Below are 22,195 nucleotides of genomic sequence, written 5' to 3'. Positions count from 1 at the left end.
AAAGCTCATACCAATAACAAACTTAGTTGGTCTCTAAGGTGCTACTGGAAGGAATTTATTTATTTATTTTGTTCCTCCCATGCCAAGGCAGTGTGCCTCTGAAGGTCACTTGCTGGGCATTGCAATTGGGGAGGGCATCACTCTGCTCCTGCTTGTGGGCTTTTCCCATTGGTACATCTGGTTCCTCACTGGACTAGATAGGCTGGATTCAGCAAGGCTCGTCTTGCATCCTCCACAGAGACTTTGGTTTTGTACATTTCCACTTCCAAAGAAAGCTTACAATTTGCAAACTCAAAACAAGCCCTCTTCATTTTACCTGCTGCAGAGTGATACAGTTTATGGCTGTCTTGTCTACTGTGCCAGGCCTTCTGTGAAGTGATAATTCAAAGGGCATCTTCATTGCATATTTCTAGGTGCCAGGTGAAAACTTTCCTTTAGAACCACGAATTTTTCATATAATAAGCTTGGACAGGAGTGCCTGTGTGTGATGGTAGGTTCAAGGTTACCCAGTGGGCTTCATGACTGATCTGACAAAATCAGCCTATAGGACAGAGTCTGAAGCTGCAGACTTTAGGCTAAAAGAGTGCTGGTTATTTCAGTCTAGCAAGGGAGATGTCCTGTTCAGCTGGGAGCTACGCATGAAGAGAGGAGGTGGGTATATATCTTGATATGCATTTGCATTGTGCTGCACAGCCAAGTGGAAACCTTCCAAAACCACAAACCCAGCCACATGCCATGGGGTGGCTGGTGATGCACGATGAACTCCCATCCATCTTGAAATACAGGCGCAAATGTACCCCCCCCACCTGCTATCTCTGGCCATTAGCGGCTCATAACATTTGTGCTTGTTGCAGCTCAGTGTTTCAAGCCAGCACTTTGATGAAAGCAAAGAGAGAGTTTCAAAATAAAATAGTTTATTACATAATTCATCTTAAATAACACAAGGTCAACTTGTGAGATTGTTCATCTGCTAAATGTTATACATTGTAGTCTTATTTATGACACGATAACAGGAGACCTTGCATGGTGACCTTCACACTGATGCCCACTTAGAGCAGGTGCAGAAAACAGGGCTCAGTGAACAATTTTACAAAGGGATTAATGCCATCTATTCCGAGCAAAGAGCCAAAATAATTATCAATGGAAACATCACAGAAGAATGTTTAATAAGTAAAGGTACCAGGCAAGGATGACCATTGTCTCCATTGATCTTCATTTTAGTGTTAGAAGTTCTGAATAATCTAATACGAGAAGATCAAGGCATCAAAGGAATAACACTAGGAGACAAGGCATACAAGGCATACAAACTTAAAGCATTCGCTGATGACCTACATCATGACTGAAAATCCCAAATTAAAATTTAATTAATATTTTTGGAGAAGTGGCAGGCTATAAATTTAATCCCTCTAAGACGAAATTGCTGGTCAAAAATGTAACAGTAAACGCTACAGTCACAGTCAGAATCTTAATAGTGACTAATTGGAAAAGGAATAAAATCCCTTCCAGGACAGAATGGTTTCAAAAACTAGCCAAATATGGAGAGCTAGCCCAACTGTCTGAAAAAATGAAAGATAAATCAAAACAAGTATTTATTGCAAAGTGGGAGGTTCTCAAAACAAATCTTAAGAAAAATTGTTTCAGTATGAACTCAGTCGCTGCCTTTGAATAACTTCTGCAGTTGTACGAAATAAGAAACAAGATCATAGGAGAATAATACTTTATTATAAAATGAACAGACAGGTTTATGCAATAAGTCTGTAAATATTAAATGAAGGATGGAGAAGACGGGAAGTTAGAAGTACTTGAAGAAGATCTACTGTCAGAATACATGATTTTATTCTTTTGTTTAAAAGAATTAAACAATTTTAATTAATTGTTTTTATGTTTTATTGTGGTTCTGTTGGTGTCAGCTGCCCTGAGCCCGGTTTTTGACTGGGGAGGGCGGGGTATAAATAAAAATTTATTATTATTATTATTATTATTATTATTGTTGTTGTTGTTGTTGTTTATTTTGTATTTGGTGTAACAATTGACATAGATGTATGGTTTTTCTTTTTCTTTTTGTTGGTGTTTATAATAAAGCATAATAAAAAGAAAGAAAGAAAGAAAGAAAAAGAAAATGGTATAGGCTTTTAAATAAATACTAGAACTGTGCTCGGTGTCATTCTCATATCTACACTACACTTTCAAATGGCATAAATACATGATACAAAAGTAATCATTAACAAAAACTACTTTCTTCATATTTTTTTCACTCTATTCACTCTATTAACTGATCTTCTGTGCTCTTTGAAAACAGAAAAAGTGCATATTTTCAGAGAAACAGTATTAAAAGTATCACATATTAAGTTTCAAAGCGTTGAAGAATACAGATTTATAAGTTAATAATACAGACAAAATATATAAAAAATTTAAAATAAATAATCCAGCACTGTTTATGAATCATGAAATATGGTCAGGCTACAAAAGTGGTCCTGTTACTGTTATTTATTCCTTTGAAGGTGTGACGGTCCAGCACCTCCACTTCTTTAAGACGACACAATAAGACGACACATTCCCCCTGCAACACTACCATAGGTCACAGTCCTCTATGCCCTGACAGGCAGTGCATCCTGGGATCCTGGGGGCTTTGCATCTGAGAAATCATGCCTACGACTAGGCTGTGTGACCAGTCGGTGCTGAAAGACCTGCTGCTGCCTGAGGATTTCCTTGACTGTGGAAAAATTGGAGTCTACTTTCACAAACTTTAATGCATATTTGCTCTTATTCTTGTGAGTCAAAATACTGTTCACATTCAGGGTTGCCAGTCACTTCGATGGATCCAGGAATTCTGCTCCCATCTTTTGGATAGACACACCAGCATTTTGCAGGACTTCGATCAAGTGAAGTTTCACACTAGTTGGGATAAATGACCAAGTTTATTTCAAAGTAATTGAAATGGAGTAGATGCTTCATGAGATGAGGTTATTTGAGGGAGTCATTCAATTTTGAAACTGGATACTCAACTTGGGTAGAGATAAAATTAGTACTTCAATCAAACAGCAATTGTCACTCAGCCTTATAAGTTTGTATTGCTCATTCAATTCTATATGCATCATGTTGGATATGGAGTGTCTCTTTGAGTCAATATTACTAAAATGTGTGGAGACTGGAGACCCACACTTCAGATTGTTCAGACAATGTAATGGAAAGATTTGCTGTTGTGGGAGCAAGGCCTCCCTCTCTCTGCACCCAATATCCATGCCTAAGGAATAATGTTTCTACATGGACTGATGTTTGAGCATCCTCCAAATGTGCAGACGGCATGAACTACACAACATACAGATCACCCCCCTGTAGGTCCCATGCAGACCTTTCACATGGATATCAAAGTTGTGTTGGAGTGGGAGCTTCACACTTGTAATCAAGTCTGCCTAAGTCTGCATAGAGCTTAGGTGACACCTAATTCCAAAGCACTTTCTCCCCCCTCTTCCTTTTTTATTCTAAACCTGTACAACTGACAGCCATTTCCCACCATAGGAAGTTGCCGTGCAACTGCCTTGTTGCAGACAGAGGCCTTCTTCCAAAGAAAGCGTTTATTTCAGCCACATGGGAATAATTGACTCCAGCTATTGACTTCAGGGATGTGGAAGAAATTTGTTTCATGTTTGAATGCAAATTTACCTAATTTCCACTTCTCAAAACAACACATGAACAGAAACATAGCTATCCTTCAAAACTGGCATTTCTCTGTATTTTGTGATGCTGTTCTCCAACCGTAACATGGTAACAAAAATGTGTGCATGAGATAAAGGTGTGCATGAAAATATCATTGAACCTGCACTATATTCAGGCACAAATGTGTATATTGGGCAAAAGTGAAGACAACATGTATGCCTCAGGAGATAGACACAATAAAATATTGCTGGATTCTCATGCGGACTCTTAAATTATTTAATAAACCACAAACTGATGCAAACTGAATTTAAGAAGGAAAAAATGTGCACCTGACAGAAACCAACAGTTATCCATCCCTACCCCCAAAACAAGATTACCTGCTTGCTGTGGTAAAATCCATTCCGATTACAGTTGGGCAAATAAAATCTGTATATCTCTCCTCCGATTCTTTGTTGATCTTTGGTTAACATCTCCAGCGCCTTGTAGAGTTCTTTTTTACATGGCGCCTGAAAGAATATTGTAAATATTGAAGTGTTAAATAATAACAGGGCCGGCTCGTCGTAGACCCCTGGTGGCGCAGGGCACTATTGCGCCGGCCCGCCAGGAGGGCGCCGCGAGCTGCGCCCGCCCGCTGGCCGGCCGGTCCGCTGGTCCGCCGGTCCGCTGCGCACGGCGCCCACCTGCCCACCGCGCTGGGAAACAGGGCAGGAGGGCGCTGGAGAGATCGCGCTGTGCCTGCCTGCCCGCCCGCCGCACAGCAGCGCCACGCCCACCGCACTGGGAAACGGGGCGGAAGGGCGCCAGAGAGATCCGGCGCACCATGGCGACAGGGGTGCTTAAGACGGCGCTGAATAATAACATATAAGAACTGATATATAATCAAGTTTTTACAATGAAATCTGGAGCAAAATACTTATTAATGCAGCAACTACATTATCAAGTACTTCCAGGAATTAGCATCCCTTTAAATGAAAGGTCGTTCCCTACTCCCTACCAAAGGGACTTACTCGTGGCTGGACAGCATAGAATCACAGAGTTAGAAGGGGCCCTGAGGATTGTCTATCCCAACCCCCTGCAATGCAGGAATATGCAGCTGTCCCATGCGGGGATCGAACCCGAAACCTTGGCATTATATAACCAGAGTGGCTGGGGGAACCCGGCCAGATGGGCGGGGTATAAATAATAAATTATTATTATTATTATTATATGACTCTTGTTATGTAACAACACAAGTTGTTGTTTCAGACAAATAAGAGAATCTACTGCTGGAGTCTCAGCATCCAAGGGTCATTGTCAAAGGTATTCATAATACTCATGCTCTTAAGTCTGTGACAGCTCAGTCAACATGAGACTCTTAATCAAGGGCTATGGGTTTAAGCCCCACATTGGTGAAAGATGCCTACGTTGCAGGGGGTTGGACTAGATGACCCTCATTGTCTCTTCCAGCTCTATGATTCTATGACAAGCCGCATGGATTTAGCTCCATCACGCCATGCTGTTCTGGTTAAGTAGCTCACTTTCTGATCTTTGGTGCTCTCAAGTGGCACTTTTTTGTAGGTACAGGACACTCAGCAAACCCTCCCATCCTAATTTATAACATTGCTGCTATGACTGCTTCTCTGCTTATTACTTTATTTATTAGTAAATAAATAGCAAATATTTTTCAAACAGTTTTCAAAGAGTTTTCATTACACTCCTTTCATAATCTTCACAACAGCTTTGTAAGAGAGGTGAGTATTATAATCCTCATATTGCAGCTAAGCAGGAAAGAATTGTGACTTTGCCTATGACAAATAACTTTGTAATTAAGTTACCAAATGCAAATGTTTATTGGCATTACAGTGCTATGTGAGTATATTGTTACATGTGAGTATTGAACATAGGATAAATATGGAACATGGTGAAAGATCAGCTGGCTGGGCCTAGTGTAAACTGCTAGCTAGTGGTGGAGGATAGTGGACGTTTTTTAGAATAGTTGAAAGGAAATGAAAAAATGTGTTAGAATGATTTAAGATACAAAATGAAAATTGCTTAATTGAGATTCTAAAATGGACCCAGTGGGGGGGGGGGACTGAGGAAGTCAACAATGTTAAGTAAAAAATGTAAGAACACTTATGTCCCTCCCCATGTTTTATTTTTGTTTTATTTTTTGTGATTTTATTTTTGTGAATATTGGAAAATGAATAAAAATTATGTGAAAAAAAGAAAAGAGGAAACTGAGAGGAGACATGATAGCCACCTTCAAATATCTCAAGGGCTGTCACATGGAAGAGGGAGCAAGCTTGTTTTCTACTGCTCCGGAGGGCAGGACCCGAACCCATGCCTTCATTACAGGAAAGGAGATCCCGACCAAACATCTGGAAGTACTTTCTGAGAGTAAGAGCTGTCCAGCAGTGCAACGGATTCTCTCAGAAGGTGGTGGACTCTCCTTCCCTGCAGATAGGAGCTGCCGCTACCACCCCAGTTGCCCTGAGTTGCCCCCCCATCACTGCCACTGCCGATTTCCTCTCCGGCCTCCTTGTGATCTCCTGCTGCCGCCACATGCTGTGGTTTCCCCAGGCTGCCTCTCGTTGCCTCAGGTGGTGGGGGTGGGGAGGGAAGAGGCGTTTTCTGATTTGCCCTAAGCGGCAAAATGTCTTGAACTGGCCCTACCCTAGACACGTATCCCAACCCTGTTTTTCCAACTAGCTCGTGTGTGGCATTTTAGCCTTGTGGCTATGAAATGGCAACTTGCCTAAATCTATGCGGCGAGTTTGGTGAGTGGGTGGGAATATGAACTGGAGTTCCCCATGGCCAAGCCCAGAACACTTGCTATTTATACCACATTAGCATCTTATAATTTGTCATGGCTTGAGGAATTAATTTCATGGCATTCTAAATTACGTTTCTACTGATGGCCTGCTTTGCTTCAATAGTGTGCAGATACAAGACCACAGAAAATGGATGTTAGAGAACTCACTTGTTTCTTTAACTTCCTAAGTTCATTTAGTCTCCTGGCTTTCACACTTTCGTGGGCAGCGACTGAATTCCAAGGGACAGGCTTATCTTGGCCAGTGGCAAACGTCATCTGGGTGTTGTCCTGCTGGTCAGCTGCCACGTCAGGGTCTTCACGGGGCATGTCTTCTGCTCCCAGGGACTCTAGCAGGGGAGAAGCACAAGTGGAAACATGACCCCACACAAGCTCTGCAGAAATGAATGGCAGCTCTAGAAGAGCAGAGCTCCGATGTCCTGGCTGGAACCTCCATCCCTCAAGGAAAACACACACATTTATAAGGAATCTTCTGCGTGTGCCATGGTTTTATGAAAACCTATAAACACTGTGTTGTCTTCAAGAATTCAACTTCCCAAGAATCTTGGATCTCTTAAATAAAGTAAAAGAAAATATCTAGCCCATATAGCCGTGAAATCAGTGTAGGGCAAATATGGAAATTTTTAAAAAACAGTGGTAGAATCATGCAAAACAAGAATAACGCCAATGGAATGAATCTATCTGACACTGTTGAACAAAGACTGGGGAGACCCAAGTTCAACTCCCTGCTCTACAAATGAAGCTCCCTGGACAACTTTGAACCCGTCACTCTTTCTCAGCCCATGATTCCTCACAAGGCTGTGAGGATTTGCGTGTGGAGACCTTTTAACCAGCCCTAGGAATAAATTCAGACAGGACTCAAATTTTAGGTTGGGTTTTGGGCAGAATTTAGGCCACAACTTTATTGATTACAAATCAAGTGAGTGGTTGCATAGGTTCTGGTTCGACTCGCTCCCTGCAGGCAGCGCTGACCCAGGGCACCAACCAACTTGGGTGAACACCTGAGACAGTGGCAAGCAGGAGCCCTGCTAGGCCTCCACCCAGATGAGCCCTGAACTCAGGCTCAGGCACAACCCCCTCGGGGAAGACCAACCATGAGTCCATGGATTTCTTCTTAAAGGAATACCCAACACATAGGGATGGCTAGGCATCCTGCCACCCCTAACCACCTGAACCAGAGCCTACCCGCAACCTTACAAGTTGTGACGGTTTGCTACGCGGCAGGCGAAACCCAAATGGCACCAGCCAATCAGCCAAGTGGGGGAAATTCCTGCCGTGCCCCTGTCCCAATAACAGGCAACACACGACAGCATAGCAAGGTCAAGCACAAGCCCTAAATCTAGGGAGAGGTGGGCAGGTGTTCTGATGCACTGAGCCCCAAAGAGGAAGCTCAGGGACACGTGCATCAGCTTAACTAGTGGTCCCTCGATCGTTCTGACTGGCATCCCTCTTGCCCAATTGCTCCCCAGATCAAGAGACCACCAATAGGGTGTTGCAGCCACTCCAATGTTCCCACCCACAACACAAGGCCTAATTGCCAGATCCCACTGCAACACTTGCCCTCTTGTCAGAGAGGACCTGATAAAAAGGAGCAAGGGGTGAGAACTGTTTGTGTCATCTGTGTTTCTTAGAGGAAGGGGAAATAAAATCATCACAAGTACATGTAAAAGTAAATTTTGTTGATTTCTGGATTCAGCTTGTGAGTTAGACAGATACAGAATTTTAATGATTCTAGTGCAGAGTATAGAGACCCAAAGCCAGCACTGGTTATAGTATACATTTTTCAAAACCCTACAGCATGACTTATTACAGAAAGTCTAGCAATTAATTCAGAAATTCATACATATGCAAGAGCTAAGAGAGGGCATCCTGAAATGAAAGATAATTTCTACTGCCGTAAACAACAGCCCTTTGCTTCTTTCTGTTTACGTTGTGACTTTACTCATAGGTGTCACAAAATGGGCCAGAGGAGACAGCAAGCATTCAGCTGGTCAGAAAGACAAAATGCAGGACTACCAATATTGCATTCAGAGCAAGCTCTAGTGTGGCTTTAATGTGTGTTGAAGCATGGAAACAGGATGTCTTTGAACAATTATTTCTATCATGCTAGAGTGTTATTATTAAAGATCATGAGCAAATGAACCATTATGGCTTTTGGTTACAATGTACATTGAAAAAATATTGCCTGACTATGGCAAATACATGCTTGCAAACATTTGCATCATGCAAGTTGCTTCCTGTTGAGAATGGCAACCCTAGGTTTGCCCATGTGCAATGTGTGAAGAGTACTTGAAGCAATTTTCAAATAAAAAGTACTAAATCAATGTGTAAAAAAGTTTGTAGGTGAGCAAAAAGGAGGCAACAGAAGGGGAAACAAATAGAAGCCTTGTTGGGGGGGGGTGTAGAGAGATTTATAAATAAGAGACCGTGGCAGTGAAATCTAAGACTTTGATGGAAACCTCCTGGATCTAATTATGTGGTGGGGGGAGGGGGGAGGGGGGAGGCAGCAAGCAAAAGTCTTTTTTCATTACACTTCAAACCATAGCACTTGGGCTACTGTCAAAGTGTCAGTTTCCATTTAAGCAATCCTTATGTCCAAATTGAGCAATGGGAATTACTAGGTACTCTTGAACTACAAGCAAAATGGGGGGGGGGAGGAGAGAATTCAGGAATTCACAAGTTTTTTATAAATCCTTGGTTGAATCCTAATGGAAAGAAAGCAAAATTAAATCCATTCTTGATCAGGTCACAGTTCTACAAAGTTTCCTATGGTTTGCTTAATGTAATTGTCAACAGTTGAAATATTAGCACTACAGAAGCTAAAGGAGATTTTAAAGGCAGATGGGAGTCTGAGGTCACTCCCAGGTGATCACAACACGCTTTGCTCCTGGCTGGAGCTGCTCCTAGCTGATTAATTTAAAGCATATCCCAGTGATGGGGACTGTGGTGCAGAGATTCTATTTTCAACAGCATTTATTGAATCTATTTTCAATAGCATCCTGCCTCTCCTTCTTTGGAGCTTTTTAAGCAGAGGTTGGGTGGCCATCTGTCCTGGATGCTTGAGCTGAGATACCTGCATTGCAGGGGGCTGGCCTAGATGAACCTCGGGTCCCTTCCAAATCTAAGATTCTATGATTCTATGATATCTACTAAAACTACCCGTAACCCCTATGTCTTTAACAACAGGCTGAGAAGTAGAAATTAAATGGTGTGGATGTGACTGAGAGAGAATTATTGTTTGTCAGGTGTTTGCAAAAACACAGGAGCAGAAATAGGCACAGGAGCAGGACAGAAAAGAGGCAACAAATATTTTCCTTCCTTCCTTTCCTTCCACAACACACACACATTAACACCATCAACATGGCTGCCACAGGTGAAGGGGGGCCAGGCCCCTTGTGTGGGGGGGTTCTCCCTCTGACTGAGAGTTTTGCAACATACCCCTGGCTTTGCACTCAGACCCCAACTTTCTCCATAAAGAAAGCGCCTCTTAGTGAAGGTGTGCCTTCAGGAGTCACACTGTGGATCTGACTTCTATGGGGCAGCTCTCCAAGGTCTCAGGCAGAGCTCAGCCCCACTTTTGCTGCCTCACACCGACGCTCAGGATCGAACCTGGAATGTTCAGCGGATGAAGACTTTGCCCTGGCACTGGGTCCAGCCTGGGCTTCTACACGCAGGAACATTTCCCACATTTTTTTGGCCACTGGCTGCTTGCTGTGGAGAAGATCTAATGCCAAAGCCAGTGTGGTGTAATGGTTAGAGTGTCAGGCTAGGACCTGGGAGAGCAGAGTTCAAATCCCCACTCAGCCATGAGGCTCCCTGGGTGACCTTGGACCAATCACTGCTTAACCTATCTCACAAAGCTGTTGTGAGAATGAAATGGGGAGGAGGAGAACCTTGTACACCACTTTGAGCTCCTTGGAAGAATAAGGCAGCATATAAATGTGATAAAATAAGTAAGTTAACCATGCACTAATTGCTAGACATGCAAAGCAGTATGCAAAACAGGAAGGCACATTATTTACCTGCAGCCTCTGCCGTTTCAGTGGCGGGAAGGCAAGTGCCCTGCCCACGGAGGAGGGCATGCAGGGGCCGGGGCTCCTCTGGGGGCACAGAGCACCTGAGCCCCCAGCCACAGCGGGCGGTGTATACTCCACAGGGCTCCCCCAGCTGGCGGGCACAGGTATGGCAGCAGCCACAGCCTGGCGGATGAGCAGTTTCAGGGCAGTTGGCAGGCACCGGCGGGCACAGCACAAGCTCCTCTTCAGTGCATGGGGCACAGTGCATGGGTTGGAGAGCAGCCCCGAGGATGAGGCCAGGGCAGAGGAGCAGGAGCAGCAGCTCACCGGGGAGGCCTGTTGAACACATGGCGAATGAGACCAGTCAGCAAAGCAACTGAGTCTGGAGAGGAGCACCCGTTCGCTTCCTCACGTTCAGCTAGCCCTGTGTTCCCAACCACAGGGCATTTATACAGTTCCTTGTCAGTCTGTTAATCTTTAACCCCAAGTTAACTATTGTCTGAGCAGGAGGGACAGAAAAGCATCATTTCATTGGTAGTTTGTGCCCCTCCCACTCTATTTTTTTAAATGATGAAATAATGCATCACTATTCTACTCATTCTTAGCCTTTCCAGGACAGTTCTAAATATGTCTTCAGAATAGGAATCGTTTTCTTCTCTTTATCCGAAGTCCTGCTACTTTGGACAATTCAATTATTTAAATTATTGTTGAGAAAGACAGAGGAGAGACAAATGCTTTGAAACCTCCGTAGCTGACTTCATACTTCCACAGCAACAGATGCAAAGGCCTCTTGTTTAATTTTTGTCATGTGGCTGGAGGTTATTAGGACAATGACATACCCAGAGAGGCCTCCAGAGGGTAATCAAAGCCCCTGAGATCCGGTAACTCCTGAACGCAGCAGCACGTAGGAGCTAATGTCAACAGAGTGTTTGCAAAGGATTATTTGGGATGGTTTCCTGTGGATACACTTGTGCTTTAGCAGAGCTCAGATGTGAGTCCCTGGCATCAGTGGGCAAGAGGCTGGGCTACGTGCTTAGCAAAGGCTCCATCGCACACTGCTCCCTTGCGGGCTGCTTTAAGAATAACGCAGGCTGTCCTTGCATATAGTTTAGCGTAAACCAAGTGTGTATCCTATGCATGCTTAAGTGGGAGTAAATCCCATGGAAGCAAGTGGGATTTCCTTCCATGGAAACATGAATCTGACCAGGCTGGAATCCATCTCTATAGGATTGCTGCAAGAGAGAGAGAAGGAGGTCAAGGGGCTGCAAAAGACCCGAGGGCAGCGTGCAAATAATAAAACAATCCAAAACCTATTCAAAGCGTTAAAACAGTAGAAAACCCAGACAGCATTAACTATGAATAACATTATGAAACATTTTTAAAAGACACCTGGCTAGATTAACAGCAATTGTGTTAGCATATAGTTTGAGTCTTTGCAGTTCTTTTATTCCCACTTCATCTCCATACTCTGCATGATGTTATCCTCAAACACCACCATTCTCAGTGCTTTCCCCCTTTAAATTCGGGTCTGCCTGCTACAGTGAGGAGCCAACACGTTTGAGGAACTCAGGTTCCAAACTATCCCACTTGGGGGCACAGACCATTTGCTTCAGGCTTTTGGGTTGTGTGGATCAATGGTCACTTTTGACTGTTCCCCTTTCCATACTGTTCCCCTTTCTTCAAGGCTTTCCCGTCTTTCCCGGCTGCACTCTTCACTATTTCTGGTGGAGGAATTTTCAATTGCACACTTCTTGTGTGACAGGCAGGGCTTCCACCCCCACCCCCCTTTTAAGGGGCATGAGGTACATAATATAATCCAGAAACCAGAAGGAAGGGAGAAACACCACAAGGAATGCCTACTGGTATGTCCAGGAAAGTCACCCCCTAGATACAGATTCAGAAACATACAGGTGTGGACTACTCCAGCCTAATTTGAATGAGGAAAAAGTGAACAGTTAAATAATGCTCAAATGTGCACAAGCTCCCAAGAAAACATTGCAAGAAATGCTCTGTTGTTGTTTTTAAAAAAGATACACAAAATACATCAACATTGGGGAATCACAAACTTGAGGCTGACAAGTTTGCAGAAAACAGGGGAGCAAAGGGAGAACTATGAATAGGAATGGGGGGAATGAGCAGGCACACTTAAGACCATTTAAATCAATAACTTGAAAGTTTTTTTGCCCCAAAGAACTTAATGGGAATCACTGAGCACTTGAACCTAAATAGAGTTCAAGAAAGGTGGTGCAATGAGTTTGAAATGTGCGTAACCAGCACACAGCCTGGCCCCATTTCAGTGACAGCTTCAAAACATTAGACGTCATTGTAAACCCCAAACAGAGGCTGGAATTAAAACTTAGCTCATGAGCCTGTGGGAACGAGGGCTTATAAAAGTAACAGCATAGCGGCTGTGATTCATGTGCTGTTTCATGATGACTCGGAGAAGTCGATAGCAGTCAGGAAAACCAGCTGTTACCCGGTCAGAACATTTTACACTGTGACCATTTTGACCCAGTGGCCCTGGTTTTCACTGTTTTTGTTTGTTAAAGCAATTTTGTTAAAGCGAGGCTGACGACTGAGAGGGAATGCCATGACAGCGCCCCCAATAACTTACACAAGCATTTATCCGAGTGTCACTTCCCTAATGCTGCTTTGCTTTTAACTGAACACAATCCGATACTTTGCATTTTCAAGAGTTTACTTTAAAATAAATTGGTTCTACATTTGCAGTGAAAAATGCTTAACTCCATATGAAATAGCAACCGTCTTCTTGAGGGCCTGGCTGCATGTGATTTATTTATTTATTTCATTAAAATTACACACCACTTGATTATAAAAAAACCTCAAAGTGGTTTTCAAAAATTATCAATATGAAAAAATAAGAACAATAGTTAAAACTTTAAAACATTCAAAATATCAATAGACTAGAAACAGATGAAAATGTGCATCAACTTTCTAAGCATCTGGGTAAAGGTAAAGGGATCCCTACAAGAATACTTGGCTAGTTTAGATGTATTCAAGTCTCCAGGGCCAGATGAACTACATCCAAGAGTATTAAAAGAACTGGCAGAGGTGATTTCAGAACCACTGGCAATAATCTTTGAAAATTCCTGGAGAACAGGCGAAGTTCCAGCAGACTGGAGGAGGGCAAATGTTGTCCCTATTTTCAAAAAGGGGAAAAGAGAGGACCCAAACAATTACCGCCCAGTCAGCCTGACATCAATACCAGGAAAGATTCTAGAGCAGATCATTAAGCAAACAGTCTGTGAGCACCTAGAAAGAAACTCTGTGATCACTAAAAGTCAGCATGGGTTCCTGAAAAATAAGTCATGTCAGACTAATCTGATCTCCTTTTTTGACAGAATTACAAGCCTGGTAGATGAAGGGAACGCTGTGGATGTAGCCTATCTTGATTTCAGCAAGGCCTTTGACAAGGTGCCCCATGATATTCTTGTAAAGAAGCTGGTAAAATGTGGGCTAGACAATGCTACCATTCAGTGGATTTGTAACTGGCTTACTGACCGAACCCAAAGGGTGCTCATCAATGGCTCCTCCTCATCCTGGAGAGTAGTGACTAGTGGGGTGCCACAGGGTTCTGTCTTGGGCCCAGTCTTGTTCAACATCTTTATCAATGACTTGGATGATGGGCTTGAGGGCATCCTGAGCAAGTTTGCAGATGACACCAAATTGGGAGGGGTGGCTAACACCCCAGAGGACAGGATCACACTTCAGAATGACCTTAACAGATTAGACAACTGGGCCAAAGCAAACAAGATGAATTTTAACAAGGAGAAATGTAAAGTACTACACTTGGGCAAAAAATAATAATGAAAGGCACAAATACAGGATGGGTGACACCTGGCTTGAGAGCAGTACATGTGCAAAGGATCTAGGAGTCCTGGTAGACCACAAACTTGACATGAGTCAGCAGTGTGATGCAGCAGCTAAAAAAGCCAATGCAATTCTTGGCTGCATCAATAGGAGTATAGCATCTAGATCAAGGGAAGTAATAGTACCACTGTATTCTGCTCTGGTCAGACCTCACCTGGAGTACTGTGTCCAGTTCTGGGCACCACAGTTCAAGAAGGATACTGATGAGCTGGAACGTGTCCAGAAGAGGGCAACCAAAATGGTCAAAGGCCTGGAAACGTTGCCTTATGAGGAACGGCTTAGGGAGCTGGGTATGTTTAGCCTGGAGAAGAGAAGGTTAAGGGGTGATATGATAACCATGTTCAAATATATAAAGGGATGTCATATGGGGGAGGGAGAAAGGTTGTTTTCTGCTGCTTCAGAGAAGCGGACACGGAGCATCGGATTCAAACTACAAGAAAGAAAATTCCACCTAAACATTAGGAAGAACTTCCTGACAGTAAGAGCTGTTCGGCAGTGGAATTTGCTGCCAAGGAGTGTGGTGGAGTCTCCTTCTTTGGAGGTCTTTAAGCAGAGGCTTGACAGCCATCTGTCAGGAATGCTTTGATGGTGTTTCCTGCTTGGCAGGGGGTTGGACTGGATGGCCCTTGGGGTCTCTTTCAACTATATGATTCTATGATTCTATGACCTTTAGGTCCATTCGCGGACGACTCTGGGCTTGTGGCACTCATCTCGCTTTACTGGCCAAGGGAGCTGGTGTATAACTTCTGGGTCATGTGGCCAGCATGACTAAGCCGCTTCTAGCGAACCAGAGCAGCACACGGAAATGCTGTTTACCTTCCCGCCAGAGTAGTACCTATTTATCTACTTGCACTTTGACGTGTTTTTGAACTGCTAAGTTGGCAGGAGCTGGGACCAAGCAACGGGAGCTCACCCCGTTGTGGGGATTCAAACCACCGACCTTCTGATTGGTAAGCCCAAGAGGCTCAGTAGTTTAGACCACAGCACCGCCCAGCGCCATCTGGGTAGGCTTGTCTAAATAAGAAAGTTTTCTAGCAGGCCCTGAAAAGAGTACAGGGAAGGCTGCTGCCTAATATTAATAGGCATAAAATGGGAAACATGCAGTACTGCCAGTTCCACTGATGAAAGCGATCTAGTGGGTGTCTATTGGCTAAGGTGATCTTCTGGGTAAACTAGTCCCAATCTGTCTTGAGAGATTAAATCAGGACATCCTGTTCTGGGGATCCATGCTCTCAGCATGGTGCCCCAAAATGCATGAGATCAATCTCACATGGAATCATGGGTCACATGACTCACAAAGGAGCAAGGCTGGGAAGATACACATCCCATTTTTTGGCCTCAACATGTTGGAATCATAGAATCATAGAGTTGGAAGAGACCACAAGGGCCATCCAGCCAGGGCCGGTGCCTCCATTTAGGCAAACTAGGCCATGGCCTAGGGCGCCGAAATGGAGGGGGTGCTGTCGAGCCAGCCCGCCGTCCACCCGCCGACTCCCGGCGCCTCCATGTGCATCGCCGGAGCCTGGCGGGCAACTCCTCGGCTCCGCCCCTGAAATGGAGGGGGCGCTGGCGAGCCTGCCCACAGCCTGCCCGCCGGCCGCCAGCGCTGCCGCCAGCTCCGGGAACAATGAGCGAGTGGTGGCGGCGGCAGCGCCCGTAGCTGAAGCCTTCAGCTACGGGCGCTGTTGCTGCCGACGCAGCCGCTCACTTGCTGCCGCGGCCGCTGAAGAGCTCACAGCGTCCCCTCCATAGGCGGGAGGCGCGCGAGCCAAAATGAGAGCTCAGCGCCCTCCAGCCTAATGAGGGGACGCAGCGGCATCAGCGGCGTTGTGCATGCGTCATGACGCATGTGCCGGGGGGGAGGCACCAGAAGGTGATTTAGCCTAGGGCGCAAAAAGCCCTAGCACCGGCGCTGCATCCAGCACAACCCCCTGCCAAGCAGGAAACACCATCAAAGCATTCCTGACATAGGGCCGTCAAGCCTCCGCTTAAAGACCTCAAGATAAGGAGACCACACTCCCTGGCAGAAAATTCCGCTGCCAAACAGTTCTTACTGTCAGGAAGTTCTTCCTAATGTTTAGGTGGAATCTTCTTTCTTGTAGCTTGAATCCATTGCTCCGTGTCCGCTTCTCTGGAGCAGCAGAAAACAACCTTTCTCCCTCTTCTATATGACATCCTTTTATATATTTGAACATGGCTATCATATCACCCCTTCACCTTCTCTTCTCCAGGCTAAACATACCCAGCTCCCTAAGCCATTCCTCATAAGGCATCGTTTCCAGGCCTTTGACCATTTTGGTTGCCCTCCTCTGGACACGTTCCAGCTTGTCCGTATCGTTCTTGAACTGTGCTGCCCAGAACTGAACACAGTACTCCAGGTGAGGTCTGACCAGAGCTGAATACAGTGGTACTATTACTTCCCTTGATCTAGATCCTTTTCACATGTACTGCTCTCAATCCAGGTGTCACCCATCCTGTATTTGTGCCTTTCACCCCCCCCTCAAGTGTAGTACTTTACTGTTAAAATTCATCTTCTTTGCTTTGGCACTGTTGTCTAATCTGTTAAGGTCATTTTGAAGTGTGATCCTGTCCTCTGGGGTATAAGCCACCCCTCCCAATTTGGTGTCATCTGCAAACTTGATCAGGATGCCATCAAGCCCATCATCCAAGTCATTGATAAAGATCAGGGCCTTCTTAAGCACATCTGGCGCCCTGGCGCCGTGGTGCGAACTATCCCTCCGGCGCCCCCCCCCTTTCCGAGCGCAGCACCCCCTGGCAACCCGGCACCCTGGAGCATTGCGCCACCCAGCCTTGCCTTAGGGCTGGCCCTGATAAAGATGTTGAATAAGACTGGGCCCAAGACAGAACCCTGTGGCCCAAGACAGAACCCTCCAGGATGAAGAGGAGCCATTGATGAGCACCCTTTGGGTTCCATCAGTCAGCCAGTTACAAATCCACTGAATGGTAGCATTGTCTAGCCCACATTTTACCAGCTTCTTTACAAGAATATCATGGGGCACCTTCTCAAAGGTCTTGCTGAAATCAAGATAGGCTACATCCACAGCATTCCCTTCCTCTACCAGGCTTGTAATTTTGTAAAAAAATGAGATCAGATTAGTCCGACATGACTTATTTTTCAGAAACCCATGCTGAGTTTTAGTGATCACAGCGTTCCTTTCTAGGTGCTCACAGACCGTTTCCTTAATGATCTGCTCTAGAATCTTTCCTGGTATTGATGTCAGTCTGACTGGGCGGTAATTGTTTGGGTCCTCTCTTTTCCCCTTTTTGAATATAGGGACAACATTTGCCCTCCTCCAGTTTGCTGGGACTTCACCTGTCCTACAGGAATCCTCAAAGATTACTGCCAGTGGTTCTGAAATCACCTCTGCCAGCTCTTTTAATACTCTTGGATGTAGTTCATCTGGCCCTGGAGACTTGAATACATCTAAACTAGCCAAGTATTCTTGTACTACCTCCTTACTTGTTCAGGGCTGTGTTTCCACTTCTGAATCATCTGCTCCATATTCTTCAGGTCGAATATTGTTTTCTTTTTTGAAGAAGACTGAGGCAAAGAAGGCATTGAGGAGTTCTGCCCTTTCTCTTTCCCCTGTTTGCATTTTACCATCTTCTCCTCTAAGTGACCCCACTGTTTCCTTGTTCTTCCTTTTGCTACGGACATACCCATAAAAGCCCTTTTTGTTGCTTTTAAGCTCTCTAGCAAGCCTGAGTTCATTCTGTGCTTTAGCTTTTCTAACTTTGTCTCTACACGTGCTGGCTATTTGTTTGAATTCTTCTCTGGTGGTTTCCCCCTTTTTCCATTTTTATAAGTTGTGTGTCTTTGTTTCTCAATCTGACGCCTTTACACGGTTTTGTATGTATTGTGGTATTTTATGCATTGTGACTTGAAGTTATTTTTTATTGATCATGGTTTAGTAATTATTGTAATTGTTAAGTTTGAATTTCTGTTTAATTATTATTTGCTGATGTTTTGAGAGTTAGTTTTATTGTGTACTATTATATTCTAATAGATTACTCAATATTTCTTTATTTGATAAAGAAATTTATTTGATATAAGCCGTTCCATTTTAAAGATGTTTTAGTATGACTTTTTGTATTGGATCAGATTAATATAAAGTGTGTGTTCTTTGTTGCAAATGTTGTTGCTGTAATCCGCCTTGTGTGTAGTAATATAGAAAGCTGAGTGAGATAATAGAGAGCTGAGTGTTCTCCACTGTTGGGCTGATGGCCCCTTATCCCCAAACTCCTAATGGGATCTACTCTTAGTTATTGGTTTTTTAAATTCCTTCCAACTCTATAGTTCTATGATTCTATGATTCTGGGGTTGTGTTATTTTTCTCTGCCCAGTGGTAGCAAAATTCCAGGGTAATGATTCTGCTATCACTTGCTTTTGTTCTTGGATAGTCCCCCTCCAAGCCCAACTCCCGAGGAGGCTGGCTTGACTTCAAACCCTACATATACTGATTTCAGACATTATGGGGAGAACCTGGTGCCCAGGAGTTTTAGGGGATCCTTGCCCTTGCAAACCCATAATAATATGTAGAAATTGTTGTTTTATTGTTTGTTTTATAAGTCTGTATTCTTAACTAGGAGCTTTTCTGATAACTCTGCCTGCCGCCTCATTGTCTCCCTTGGCAGCTCACCAAACCACCTCCTTTTCTATCTCACCAGTCCCCTCTCTCAGAGCTCGTCATTCTTCTTGCCTGGGCTGCCTGCCTGCCTGGTGTCTGGATCTCTCCTCGCTCGTGTCGTTCATCTGGTGTGAGGCACCCAGGTCCACTCAGGGCACAGTGCCAAAGAGCACAGGCTCCAAAGGCCAGTCCCTCAAAACACATTTAGTTTTGGGATAGAGCTGGTTGTATAGAGATAGTAAAGCATCTATCATGGTTTTATTGACTTTACTTACCTTCTGAGGAAAGTAGGGTGAGAAAAATCTGGGGACTTCAAGTGTAGGAGAAGGAGGCCAAAACCCAGACAAATGTGTTTGTGGTCAAATAGTAGCAACTCAGAACACTTGCCCACACCAGTACTCCACGCAGACAGCATCCCACCAAAAGTCTGTGCACTCACCTATCTGTTTGCATTGTTGCAGTGAAGCAATCCGTAATCCTGGCTCAGGCAGACTCTGTGCTGCTGTGCTGATATGACACCCGCCATAAGGGCTGTTGGTGCCTTCAGCACACTTGCTGTCATGTTTAAAACATCTCTTCTCCAAGGACCAAGCTACAGTAGCTCTTGTAATTTGTAATAAGAAACCAGATGATTTACACTTCTGTCTTCTGTGTTCTCTGTATTTTGGGCACAATCTCCTTTTGGGGCTTTGAGTGCTGTTGCGTGTCGAGACCCCGTAACCACCCCCTCAAGGAGGAATAAAAACACCAGGACACAGAATAATGGGTTAATGCTAGTCGGCTCACGTTGTCGTTAAACTGGTCCAGCCCCCCCCCCCCCCAGCCAGCTGACTGGCTGGTGATGGATGACATGGCCGGGATCCCCCAGGTGGCGCAGAACAACGTCCCCGCCCCCCGGAGGAGAGTGGGTGGCCACGCGGTCCACCGCAACTCCTCCCCACCGGGTGGTGGAGTGGATTTGTAGATGGCACCAACACCTCAGAAGAACAGGCAAAGTGTGATACAGAAAAGGTCAGACAAAGATATTCTGACAGTTAATGCTATTGTTTAATATATCTCTGTTTGGTGCACCGGGTGGGGGAGATTGTTTTTGTTCAATAGAAAGTGAAGGACCCAGCAAATGACAAAAGGTTGTCATTTAAATATTTTAAAATTCAAGTTCACCTGTTAAACTTGCTGCTACAGTTGAAAATATTCAAAGCAATTGCAAATTAAGGCTTTGCATTTCAAAGAGGCTTCAGGCTTTGAAGCTGGATTTAACCTGATGTTTCTGGGCCACACCAAAAAAGTGAAATTGTTACAGGGTTTGGGTCTGCTTGAGTTAAAGGCCGCTTCACACATTTGTATTACAGACTTGATAATTGTGAGGAGCCGGCAGAGAGGTGGTCTCTTGGGCTCTAGGGCCAAGGGGCAGTTGCTCTTACACTTTGGAATAATAGACCGTATTACAGAGGTTATTTTCTGTGTTCTCTACTGTCCAACATGGAGGGTTCCAGCCTCATATAACTCTTTAAAAAGGTAAAGGACCCCTGACATTTAAGTCCAGTTGCGAACGACTCGTCTCTCTTTACTGGCTGAGGGAGCCGATGTTTGTCCGCAGACAGTTTTTCCGGGTCATGTGGCCAGCATGACTAAGCCGCTTCTGGCAAAACCAGAGCAGCTCACAGAAATGCCGTTTACCTTCCCGCTGGAGCGGTACCTATTTATCTACTCACACTCTGACGTGCTTTTGAACTGTTAGGTGAGCAGGAGCTGGGACCGAGCAACGGGAGCTCACCCCACTGCGGGGATTCGAACCACCGACCTTTCGATTGGCAAACCCTAGGCTCTGTGGTTTAGACCACAGGTTAGAATTTAATCAGTGCCTCTTGATGTAGATATTGTTCTAGGTGGGAGGTTTAGTTTGGTCAGAATCGAAGATCCACTTCTGTTTAATACAGTACATTACTTCTGGTAAATGAGCCATCATAGCTACTAGAGGGCCGCTAAAATTTGTGTCCTTGGGCTTTTTAGACTCATCTCCCCATGTACTATCTAAAAACAAAGGGGTACATTGGTTCCAGCTCTCCTACCCCACTAATGGGAAAACACATGAATCTGACATTTGAAGAGTTTTGTAAATAAGCCATTTTATGAGCTTAAAAGGGGACATTTTGGGATTTACTGGAAATGCACACTTTAAAATATTTACAGCCTATACTTCCACACTTTGATTTGATGCATGCCTTTTGTGATGTTTGCCCCAAACTCAGGTCTTGGCTTCCAGGATTCCAGCACAACACACACTTACAAAGGAGTAAGTTTCATTGAACTCAGTGAGACCTGCTTCTGAATAAATGTGGTTTGAGTCTGGTGGGACCTACTTGAGAGCAGAGAATGCTGGACAGTTAAATGTTCCAAACCTGTTAGTGGATCATAGAATCATAGAGATGGAAGTGACTCTGAGGGTCACCTAGTCCAACCCCCTGCGATGCAGGAATCTTTTTGCCCAATGTGGGGCTTGAACCTATGGCCCTGAGATTAAGAGCCTCTCACTCTACTGACTGAGCTATCACAGAGGGATGTTCAGGCCCAGAAAACTGTTATTCTCCAATAACAAGAATTTTCGACCTTGATTTGATCATCAAAAGAGAGAGGGATCAGGTATTGAAAAACAAGCTGTTTGTAAGCCTTCGGCATCTGCTTTCATCTTGAACAACATCCCTCCACACTCCTATCTTGACCTTTTGCTTCCGCCCACTTTTCATTACACATTAATCAATGACTTGGATGATGGGCTTGAGGGCATCCTGAGCAAGTTTGCAGACGACACCAAATTGGGAGGGGTGGCTAATACCCCAGAGGACAGGATCACATTTCAAAATGACCTTAACAGATTAGAGAACTGGGCCAAAGGAAACAAGATTTTAACAGGGAGAAATGTAAAGTACTACACTTGGGCAAAAAAAAAAAAAGAGGATGGGTGACACCTGGCTTGAGAGCAGTACATGTGAAAAGGATCTACTAAGAGTCCTGGTAGACCACAAACTTGACATGAGTCAACAGTGTGATGCAGCAGCTAAAAAAGCCAATGCAATTCTGGGCTGCATCAATAGGAGTATAGCATCTAGATCAGGCACCCCAAACTGCGGCCCTCCAGATGTTTTGGCCTACAACTCCCATGATCCCTAGCT

General features: G+C 44.5%; 1 protein-coding gene across 1 annotated transcript; it reads right to left on the bottom strand.

Moving 5' to 3' along the window:
- Positions 1 to 1,703: 1,703 nt before the first annotated feature.
- IGFBP1 (insulin like growth factor binding protein 1) lies at positions 1,704 to 10,912 on the bottom strand. The gene is made up of 4 exons (XM_035101383.3): positions 10,489 to 10,912; positions 6,617 to 6,795; positions 4,035 to 4,163; positions 1,704 to 2,895 (listed from the first exon to the last, which is right to left on the bottom strand). The coding sequence occupies exons 1-4, from the start codon at positions 10,829 to 10,831 to the stop codon at positions 2,764 to 2,766; spliced, it is 783 nt and encodes a 260-aa protein (XP_034957274.1). The 5' UTR covers positions 10,832 to 10,912; the 3' UTR covers positions 1,704 to 2,763.
- Positions 10,913 to 22,195: the final 11,283 nt, after the last annotated feature.

Source organism: Zootoca vivipara, chromosome 11 (assembly GCF_965207765.1).
Source record: "Zootoca vivipara chromosome 11, rZooViv2.hap1.1, whole genome shotgun sequence".
Classification (NCBI taxonomy): Eukaryota; Metazoa; Chordata; class Lepidosauria; order Squamata; family Lacertidae; genus Zootoca; species Zootoca vivipara.
Note: the sequence above shows the minus strand (reverse complement) of the source record. Positions and strands in the feature narration are given on the sequence as shown.

What these genes read in the sequence shown, in the direction of transcription:
- IGFBP1 (XM_035101383.3), bottom strand. Translation starts at nt 10,831, where the DNA reads ATGTGTTCAACAGGCCTCCCCGGTGAGCTGCTGCTCCTGCTCCTCTGC. An exon ending in TGAAACGGCAGAGGCTGCAG is followed by an intron (nt 6,796 to 10,488) that starts GTAAATAATGTG and finishes CTCCCCTGCTAG; the next exon opens with AGTCCCTGGGAGCAGAAGAC. An exon ending in TTAGGAAGTTAAAGAAACAA is followed by an intron (nt 4,164 to 6,616) that starts GTGAGTTCTCTA and finishes ATATTCTTTCAG; the next exon opens with GCGCCATGTAAAAAAGAACT.